The sequence below is a fragment of the Macadamia integrifolia genome, unplaced genomic scaffold, assembly GCF_013358625.1.
Source record: "Macadamia integrifolia cultivar HAES 741 unplaced genomic scaffold, SCU_Mint_v3 scaffold2462, whole genome shotgun sequence".
NCBI classification, from domain to species: Eukaryota; Viridiplantae; Streptophyta; class Magnoliopsida; order Proteales; family Proteaceae; genus Macadamia; species Macadamia integrifolia.
The window spans coordinates 35,585-45,760 of NW_024868732.1; the positions used below are offsets into that span (position 1 = coordinate 35,585).

Consider the following 10,176-nt stretch of genomic DNA (forward strand, 5'->3'; position numbering starts at 1 on the left):
AGAAAGAAAAAAAAAAAAAAAAACTATGTATGTTTGGTTACCACTAGCATAAAAGAAAAACAAAGTTTTTTGTATTTTCTTGTGTTTTTGACAAGTTTTTTTTTTTTTTTACAGCAAAAGAAAATTTCATCATTTCCAAAGTTTGAAATTCAAAAAAAATCTTCTCTTGATTCAGGACATACCAAACACAATAATAAGAATTTCTTAAACTAAGAAAATAGTACAACTTTTGTACTTTTTCTTTTCTTCACTTGAATCAGGTTGTGTTTGGTAGCCAAGAGAAGGAAGTAAAAGAAATGCAAAGATCAAAGAATCTAGAAAAGAGAAGAAAATAAATGAAATGGTAATCAAATAAAAATAATTATGTCTATTTGGCTACCAATAGAAGAAAAAAATATATATTTTCTTATGTTTTAGGCAAGTTTTTTTTTTTTTTTTTTTTTTCGATTTTGTAGTAGAAGAAAACTTCACTCCCAAGATGAATTTTGAAATTAAAAAATAATTTACTCTTGGTTCAAGACATACCAAACACAATGAGAATTTCATAAACCCAGAAAATAGTGTAATTTTTGTACTTTTTTATTTTCTTTTATTTTCTTCTCTCGGTTACCAAACACAGCCTTAGGCTCTGTCTAAAAGTCAAGAAAAGAAAATAGTACAAAAGACAAATTAAGTAATTAAGATAAAAATCATAATTTATCAAAAAAATTAAAAAATTTTATTTTGTAATTGTTTTGTCTTATTATGCCTTTTGTAATTTTCTTTCCTTTGATGACTAAACATAGAGTTTTGAAAGCTGTAATAATCTTCTTTTCTCCTTTACAAAAAAAAAAAAAAATCTTCTTTTCTCCAAGATTTATTTACATTTGGCTAACAATGCATACCAAGTCTGACCGAAAATGATTCTAGACAAGTTCTGACCAAGTCAAATCAATTCTCCTATGGATTATGAGACGATTCAAATCATAATAGAACAATAGACTAATCGATCTCATACACATTTCCAAGTTTTAAAACCTTTGGCTGACTGAGGATCAAGATCTATTTATGTTAAGAGAATTGTTGATCCACATCCACTGGTGTCCTCATGTGGGAGCCACATCAAATCAGGTATTTATATGTCTTATAAGATAGATTGATATAGAGCCTTATAGTATATAGAAAATCCCCGACACGTTGGTTAACAAATAGAAATTCCTATCTATTAGTCAATTGATAGTCCTTTTACTAGAATTTTCATATTGGCAGTTTGTATTAAATAAGTTTTAAACATAATTTTTTTTATTTATTTGAATATAACACAAGTTTTTTGAGTAAAGGTACATACATACTGTCATTTCACACACCTACTAAAAAAATGTGCATTACAATGAATCCTTTTAATAATGACATAATAAAACATCACTTTAAAATATATATATATATATATATATTTATATATATATTATCCCTAACTTTAAAAACTTTTGAAAATAAAACAAGGGACAATAAAAATAAAAAATAAAAAGTGAAGAAATCAAAATACAGATGTACTTTTCATTTTGATAGTCCCACTTAATAGTTTGATTAGTTTAAAATTTCATGTAGGAAATTGGGATCATGCTCCTCTCTAATGTATTGTGTGCCCAACCTCCATCCAATAGTTGGAAAGACGCAGCCACGCACCCCCAGATCCTCCTAAGCGTTAGACACCCAACGTGTTAGAGATGATCTTTTTCCAAGAAACTAACCTCAAAAGAAGGGGAAATAAATGATGTGATATATTTTTGACATGTCATTTAACTAAGTCACCTAATTGTCACGATTCACGACCTGCCCGACAAAGGCCTAGGGGCCTAGCTCACCATGACTTAGGCCATTAAACTAAGCAAGGTTAAGTTTTTAGAACTTTCTCCGAAAGTGTAGGAAGTTTAGATACTTATAGAAAGTCTCTTGTCTACACTCTTAGACTATAGTGATGATGGAGTCTAGACATTTCTAAGGAAACATATATTTTAGATAAACTCTGGAAATTAAAACTGTTTTGTATATAGCTGAGGAAGGGAAAGATTTCTAAATATCTCCAAGATGCTAGAATCCTCCCCCAAAGAGGTGGGAAACTTCTAGTCCCCATGACTAGAAAGTTCTTAGCTATTAAATATATAACACTTGTACAAATCTTAAGCATTATTTGTAACTTGGGATGCCTATAAATAGGTAACCTCATTTGGCCATGGCACCAAGCTAAGAGCATGGATCAAGTGCTCGTACGATAACCATTCCTGTACAGGCTGATCCACATGGATGGAATATGTCACAGAGTTGGTTGTTGAGTAGATTTCATCTGTACGGATCAACCTCATACGAGGACTTGATCCATTCTCACAAGTAAATATCCAAACATTGTATTAAAAACTTTCAAATATAATACAAGTTTTTTCACTCAAACTCTCTTATGATCAGTATCTCTCTAAGCCCCTTAAGAAGCAAAGACTGATTTTAAGTGTTGAAAATACCAACTGCCAGTCCACCTGACATGGTTCTCTTGTTCACTGAAGATAGGAACGCACACAAAAAAACAAAATTTCACTTGTTAGTTGTCACCTACACTCACTCAATTCTTAGTTCTACTCCTGTTGCAACCATACACAAACTCCACCTAGCTTTAGTGCGTGAAAACTACATTACCATTTTCCAAAATTACTCTCGTGTCCCCTTGATCTTAGCTTTGGGCCTTTGGCCTCTAATGTCTCTTGCTCCAAACTCAACTCCAACTGTGCTAAGCCACATGGAATTTCTTCAACTTGGGCCCGTGATCAAGTTTTCTCTCTTTGTTAGGGGTAGAAATCGTCTGAAATTCTCATCTGTACAATTCTCATACAATTCCACCTTAAACGGCTGACACGTGTAAATATTCCATATCTACGGTTCAGATTGTATTATGGTTGATTAACATTGTATTATGGTTGATTAATCTGAATCATAGATATAGAATATTTACACGTGTCAGCCATTTAGGGTGGAATTGTATGGAATTGTACAGATGAGAATTTCAGACGATTTCTACCCCTTTGTTAGCCATCCGATTGTCCACGTCATTCCCCAAAGGGTGAGACGAGTTTATTGAGATTGATAGATCTCAGGCTCGTCACTTTTAGTATTTGTTTCCATTTTTAAACTCTTCGTCTTTCAGTCACGAAAAAAGTAGTGGGGAAGGATTTACTTGCTTCAAGGCATGTTACGAACCACAGCAAAAAACTCAATCGAAACCCTAAACTAAATGAGTTGCAGGTGATCCAGAAAGCTGAAGTTCGAGGATCTCTGGTAAGTGTACACATTTTTTCCTTCTCGAAACTTTCCCTTGCGGTTCCGTACCCGACCTAGAGATCGATTTCTCACTTGGTCACATGATGATATATCGAATTAGTTCTTGTTATTTGATTCGTATCTCCAAATTTTAATTTCTGATCTTGAATGACTTGTGATATTCACTTTGAATTCCAGGATTTATGATTTTTAATTCGTCCTTTTTGGTTTGGGTTAAGGAAAGTACTGAAAATGATGCAGGGTAGGTAAGTTCAAGTGAAGCTTTAATTGGTTTGAGATTTTGAAATATGGATGAATTTGGTTTATATAGAAATGGGGATGTAAAATCATTGGGGAGTATCTGTTGCATTAGAGGGAGCCCTAGTGATGAGTACTAGAAATGGTTCTGCTTGTTATTCTAGTCTATGACACCTTCCCTGCTCTGCTACTAGAGGGAGAGGCTTGTAATGGTGATTTTGAAAGAGTTGAATCCCGAGGTGCAAAAATGGTTTTATTCAAGAAGGTCTATATAACCTTTATGAAGTCTAGTATCTCTGCTTCAATGAATGACAGAATCTAAGAATTGGATTTTATTTAAGGGCGCTTCTGACTTCCTTGAAGTCCCCTCTGCTGTAATCTATCAGGAAATGCTGATTGGGTTCTACTTTAAATGCCTTTAATCTCCCCCCCCCCCCCTTTTTCTCTCTCTTTAGAAGTTTTAATGATGCCTTTGTTACAACTATCATAAAGAAGGGTGTACCCAGTCATCAGGCTTCCTCCACTGCGGGGTTTGGGGAGGGTCATAATGTATGCAGCCTTACCCCCGCTTCACAGAGAGGCTGCTTCCCAACTCAAATCGGCGACCACTAGGTCACAATGGAGCAACCTTACCATTGCGCCGAGGTCCACCCTCTTTAGCTGCCACTATCATATGACAGGAAAATATTGAAAATCTTGTACGACTTATGAATGACTTGGATGGATATGGTCATGTCTGTTGATGTCGAGATTATATAATTATTTCATAAATAATGCTCTATGTGGCATAGCCGGACTTCTGTTTGCATATGTAGTTCCATTGTTTCATAATTATTCCCACATTTTCTATTTCATGGGAGTGTTTTTGAGAACCCTACACATGTGAATTGTGACTCTGTGATGTTGATAATAAAAAAAATTAGGTGGATCTATCAACTTGATGTTGCCATTTGTACTTTCTGATTTGGTCTTCATTGTTTATCTCACGGCTTATGGTTTGTGGAATTCAAAACTTTCTTGTTAGGACTTTGGCCATTGTTCCCTTCTTCTCTATCATTGTTACTGAAACTTTGGTGCTTCCATGAACCCCTGACCAGTACTTGGTTTTTTTTTATTTTTACCTATGCCACAATAATTTGTGCATCTACCTGATCCATTTTCATTTATGTTGCTCTATCAGCTTGCCGATCTACCAGTTGCTCCTTTCGAGAGCTCTTTCTATGGGATAACTAAGTTATATCATGGCGGACTTACCTGGTTATGTGGTTCATTGCTTGCACTCTGGGAAACTTGCTATTTTAGCAATTTTGGTCTCTGCAGGAATTGTATTGCAAATTCTGGTCAATACTATTCTCATCTGATAATCTCCTTTATGGCTTTTGCATTTCTAGGAGTTTAATTTTTCTCTTCTCAAAGTCCTTTACAATTTTTCTATTCATCTTGCATGATGGTGCTGTGCAGGCATGTGCCTTATATAATAACTGGTGGCCAATGTTAACAGGTAATTTGCATAGTCACACCTCACAATTTTGACACCTGCTGAATATTTGGCATGTGAAATTTGTCAGGAAATATTTAACTTCTGTTTTTCTTGAAGGAATTAGCGTAGAAACTTGAAATTATCGCCATTAACTATCCTTAACTAGTGTATTTATTGAATTGTTCTCTATAATTATACATAGCTAGTGTATTTATTGAAATGTTAAAAAACAATCTGTTTGCAAAGGATTCAGATGTGTCAGGTTCTTCTATGTAAAACGAAACATCGACCATGTTAAATTATCTAAGGATTTGAAGAGAATTTGTTACTTCCAGAATCTTCTTAAAATCCTTGGAAATATTTTGTGGTTTTGTCAAAATTAGGAGATATTTAGCTGGATTTCAGCATATCCCAATTTTTATGTAAAAAAACATTCTAAAGTAACATATTTTTATTTATACTTTGCAATCAACTTTTTCACTTCAGTCTGCTTGAGACCCAAATTCAGGCCTCTAATGCTCCAAACAGCTAAATTAAACATCTATTGTTTACTACTGCTAACACCACTCTTAGCAAGGTGACCCTCCTTATTCGAAATGGTTTCAAAATATACTCAATTATGGATAAACAATCCAAAACATTTCCAAAAGGACAGAGTAGCCTTTCATTATGTTCTGTTGGTTAACTAGCTTCCATTTTGTGTAACACAATACACTTCATCTCTACCCTTGCGTTCTTGATATTGTTCAATAGAATAACTCATTTAACTTCTTACCATTATTTTTTCTGGTGCAAGTATTAATCTGTCCAGTTTATCTTCATCCTCCTAAATTCTGCAATGCAGACCCATTTCTTTCCTCTTTTGATGTAGTTTGATCCTTCCCTAGCACCTCCAAAAGTGACATAAGAAAGTGTGTTGAAAAATCATGGTCCTCACTATTACTTGGTAGTTGGATCATATGAAAGGAATAAAACAAGTATATTTGTTGAGTACAGCCCAGTGGAATGGATCATCCGACCTGCCTTGAACTACTCATTTTATTTTCTTTCTTGTTTCCTGGACTTGCAATTGAGATCCTATTTTCTAATTTTGAAATCTATTTTTAATCGTTTATGCTTGTGTCATTAGCTAGTGGCTGCTTATGTGTGTGTAGAAAGTTAATAGCAATTTTATGAAATTGCAATCTTGCAGTTAGCGAGTTTGAAAAAGAGCACATGTGAGTTATATTTACCAAAGAATCATTGGCTGTATAGCAAGTAATCTAGGATATTAGAATACAGTTTTTGTTGGGTAAGCAGAATACAGAAGTGAAATGTATTGTATATAGAGAATTTGTTTTTTTATCATATACCAGATATGCGATGTTAATGTTGTGCTTTGTCTTCCTGCAGTATTAACATATGTACTTCTTCCCATACCTCTGATATTTTTTGCTGGGTCTGATACCTCCTCTCTCTTATCTGAAACTGGGAATAGGTGAGTCCTTTCTTCAGATTAGTTAACCAATCGACCTAATTAATTTTGGTCAGGAAAACATTCATATTTCAACTTCATTCTTACTGTCAACACCTATGTCGCAGTTGGGTAGATGCTACCAAGTTCTTGACAGGAGCCTCTGTAGTTGGATGCATTGCAATACCATCTATCCTAAAGCATGCAGATGTTATTGGTTGGGGAGCACTTGCATTGGAGCTATCATCCTTTCTTATCTTCGTGATTGCCATAATCAGTTACATTCGAATTAACACTGAAGATGAGTACAGCATGTTCTGAGGAACGATTCATTATGGACCCCAACTTTATATCTATAGTTGCACATGTTGATTATAAAACATTAGCCTTTCCTTTTCATTTATTTGTATCGGTGTTTGCTTAATCCTTTGTGCTCCACGGAGGTCAAAGAAAATTATGCACTTGATCGAATGAAATCTGTTGTCCATTCTTCTTATGCTCTCCCCAGGAAGAAAGCAATTGGTTCCTTGGTGCCAGAATCATATCATATCTACTTACTTTCTTTGGTCTAACAGGAATAAGATTATTGCTTCCAACATCAAACTTAACCCTGCTTCTGTTCTCTCTAATATAAACCGATGGATAGCTGACTTGCATTTTTCTCCCTTTCCTATTTAGTCATCTTCCAACTTGAAGAGTCTTGTCGAGTTGGACAGTACTCCTAGGTGCTTTCCTTCCTGACACCCCCTTGATTATCATGTTCTGATATGCACTGGGATTTACCAACTCTAAACAATTTATAGCCGATTGGGCTGCTGGTGTTCTATTTGAAGGAAATTTTGCTTTAATTACTGCTAATTAATTCATGTTTATGATAATTGCATTTATAAAAATTTTTAATCAGTCTCTACTTGAGCTCCATGTGCAAGGAACGTGGGATCTTGACCTGGGGAGGGAGTGTTGAACCCGATCCGGATCTTCTCCAACGCATTGAACGCCCAACCCGTCATCTGATGGCTGAGAGGACTCAGGCACATGCCATCAGGTTATCGCAACCATCGGATGCCTTGGGCGTCCAACACATTGAAGAGAATCTTTTTCCTCAAGAACCCTCCCCTCTAGGTTGCTTGTTTGTCAATGAAAAGAAAAGAATAAGAAATATGAGACATGGGTGAAAAACCCAATCTGGATCCTTTCCAACACGTTGGATGCCTAACCTGTCATCCGATGGTTGGAAGAATCCGGGCATGCACTCCAACACATAGACATAACCCCACCCACCCCCAAGGTCCTCTCAACCGTTGGATCCTCAACATATTGAAGGGATTTTTTATCCCGAAGAACCTGCCCTTCTCGGCTGTTCTTTGTCACGAAAAGAAAATAATAAGGAAATACAAGAGGAGGGTGAAGAACCCAATCGAAATCCTCTTTAATGCCTTGGGCGTTCAACCCGTGATTTAAAGGCTGAAAGGACCTAGACACGCATCTCTACTACATGCTGGATGACCAATGCAGCATCCAACGGCTAGTACGAAGTCTGCTTATCTTTCTTTCTCCTACTCAATCTCCCCTATAGTGGAGTGAGTCAACGGCAAGCAATGAAGATGGCCAGATCTTGAAAACAAAATATATTTTTCTCTCTTTTTTTAATTGCTATTCCAACGGCTCTCAAATTACATCAGCTCCAAGCCTCCAACGTCTCTCAAAAGTACAGCAGCTCCAACGGCTCTTAAATCACATCAGTCCAACGGCTCTATTTTACATTCAGGTTTTAAGCAGCAACCTCTACTCCATCAGTTGACTCAGCCTTTCGTTTTGGAACTCAGATTTTAAGGCACCCAATTTGCTCAGCATCTCTCTCTCTCTCTCTCTCTCTCTCTGAGCAGGCAAGATGAACGACCTGATGACGAAGTCCTTTACTAGCTATGTGGACCTAAAGAAAGAGGCCATGAAAGATCTGGAAGCCGGCCCCGACTACGACCAGAGCATGGAGATGACCACTGCAACCCAGAATCAGATGGCCCTATTTTTGAATGAGGCAGAGAAGGTGAAGGGAGAGGTGGGTTCCATCCGAGATATATTAACTAGATTGCAGGAAGCAAACGATGAGAGCAAGTCTCTACACAAGCCAGAGGCTCTGAAAGCTCTACGGAATCGAATTAATGGCGACATCATAGCCGTGCTCAGGAAGGCCAAAAGCATCAAATCCCAACTTGAAGATATGGATAGAGCCAATGCCGCCAACCGGAGATTCTCTGGTTTCAGGGAAGGAACCCCAATTGACCGGACCCGTACATCAGTCACAAATGGCTTACGGAAGAAGCTTAAAGAACTTATGATGGAATTTCAGGATCTGAGGCAGAGGATGATGGCAGAGTATAAGGAGACGGTGGGTCGTCGGTACTTTACTGTGACAGGAGAGTACCCAGAAGAGGAAGTGATTGAGAAGATCATATCGAACGGTGAGGGAGGTGAGGATTTGTTGCAGAGAGCAGTACAAGAGCATGGAAGAGGGAAAGTGCTTGAAACAGTAGTGGAGATACAGGATAGGTATGATGCTGCTAAAGAGATTGAAAGGAGCTTGCTTGAGTTGCATCAGGTGTTCTTGGACATGGCTGTGATGGTGGAAGCTCAAGGGGAGCAGATGGATGATATTGAACACCATGTCATGAACGCTTCTCACTATGTGAAGGATGGAACCCAGAATCTCAGGACGGCTAAGAAATACCAGAGAAGCAGTAGGAAGTGGATGTGTATAGGCTTAATCCTGCTACTTATCCTAACTCTTGTCATCGTCATCCCAATAGCTACTAGTTTCAGTCATTCTTAGAATCCATTTATTGTATTTTCTTTCCTCTCCAATTTTTCTTTGTTTGCTCTGTTTCTAAGGGCTTGAGGGAGTTGTGCTCAAGCTCCTTTGAGAATTTTTTACAGTTGTTTTCCCTCCATAGATTTTGATTTGATTCTGATTCAAATTGACAATATAATCTTGATTCATTATGAAAATCAACCTGAATTTGTCAAAGCAAATCACAATATGAGAATGTATGTGGTATATAAATTGTGATTTGATATGCCAAAAATCATACAAATTAATTTAATAATATATATATATATATATATGTGGAAACACCTCATTTTGTCATGATATATATACATAGATTGTGATTGAATCAGTTTTCAGTGCCACCCTCAATTTGGAGGCCACTCAATGGTACATTTTGTAACAATTCAGTTTTCTGTATCTCTCTTCCTTTTCCCCCTTTGTAATGACCCCCACGCCACCTTGGTGGTGCTACCTACCCTCTAGCTTATATTTTGTGTACACAGAATATAAGCTAGAGACAATGTGCTTATCCCTCCCCCAGAAAAGAACTTTTTTCCAATCAAAATTCAATAAACCAGATCATTTCTCAGCTCCCATTCGTTTCAAAAAAAAAAAAAAAACACTTGGTAAAGCTGAAGCAACGCAATAGTCGGGGAGTAGTAGAATTAAAAAAAAACTTGGTACCAATGTTTTTTACATTCTAATTTGTGGAGTCTGGACTTAAATTTCCTTTTGACGGAACCGACTCCAAAAGGCAAGCACCCTTGATCTTTTTGAAATTCTATTATATTAATCCATGAATGTAATAATGGTGCAATCTCCCAAGTGGCATGGCCTGTTCTCCCCAATCGGAATAGGTGGGTTATGGAGAAC

The 10,176-nt window shown here is 36.8% G+C and overlaps 2 protein-coding genes across 2 annotated transcripts; both read left to right on the plus strand.

The window, feature by feature from the left end:
• Positions 1–3,140: 3,140 nt before the first annotated feature.
• On the plus strand, positions 3,141–6,972 carry LOC122066557 (vacuolar protein sorting-associated protein 55 homolog). Its single transcript, XM_042630375.1, has 5 exons — positions 3,141–3,303; positions 4,724–4,883; positions 5,005–5,044; positions 6,416–6,500; positions 6,605–6,972. Exons 2-5 carry the CDS (start codon positions 4,785–4,787, stop codon positions 6,795–6,797), a joined length of 417 nt encoding a protein of 138 aa, XP_042486309.1. The 5' UTR covers positions 3,141–3,303; positions 4,724–4,784; the 3' UTR covers positions 6,798–6,972.
• A 1,296-nt stretch (positions 6,973–8,268) lies between these two features.
• On the plus strand, positions 8,269–9,486 carry LOC122066556 (syntaxin-related protein KNOLLE). Its single transcript, XM_042630374.1, has one exon. It carries the CDS (start codon positions 8,368–8,370, stop codon positions 9,304–9,306), a length of 939 nt encoding a protein of 312 aa, XP_042486308.1. The 5' UTR covers positions 8,269–8,367; the 3' UTR covers positions 9,307–9,486.
• The last annotated feature ends 690 nt before the right edge of the window (positions 9,487–10,176 follow it).

Coding starts and splice junctions, on each gene's coding strand:
- LOC122066557 (XM_042630375.1), top strand. CDS start 4,785: ATGGCGGACTTACCTGGTTATGTGGTTCATTGCTTGCACTCTGGGAAA. Junction 5,045..6,415: donor CTGGTGGCCAATGTTAACAG/GTAATTTGCATA, acceptor GTCTTCCTGCAG/TATTAACATATGTACTTCTT. Junction 6,501..6,604: donor TTATCTGAAACTGGGAATAG/GTGAGTCCTTTC, acceptor CCTATGTCGCAG/TTGGGTAGATGCTACCAAGT.
- LOC122066556 (XM_042630374.1), top strand. CDS start 8,368: ATGAACGACCTGATGACGAAGTCCTTTACTAGCTATGTGGACCTAAAG.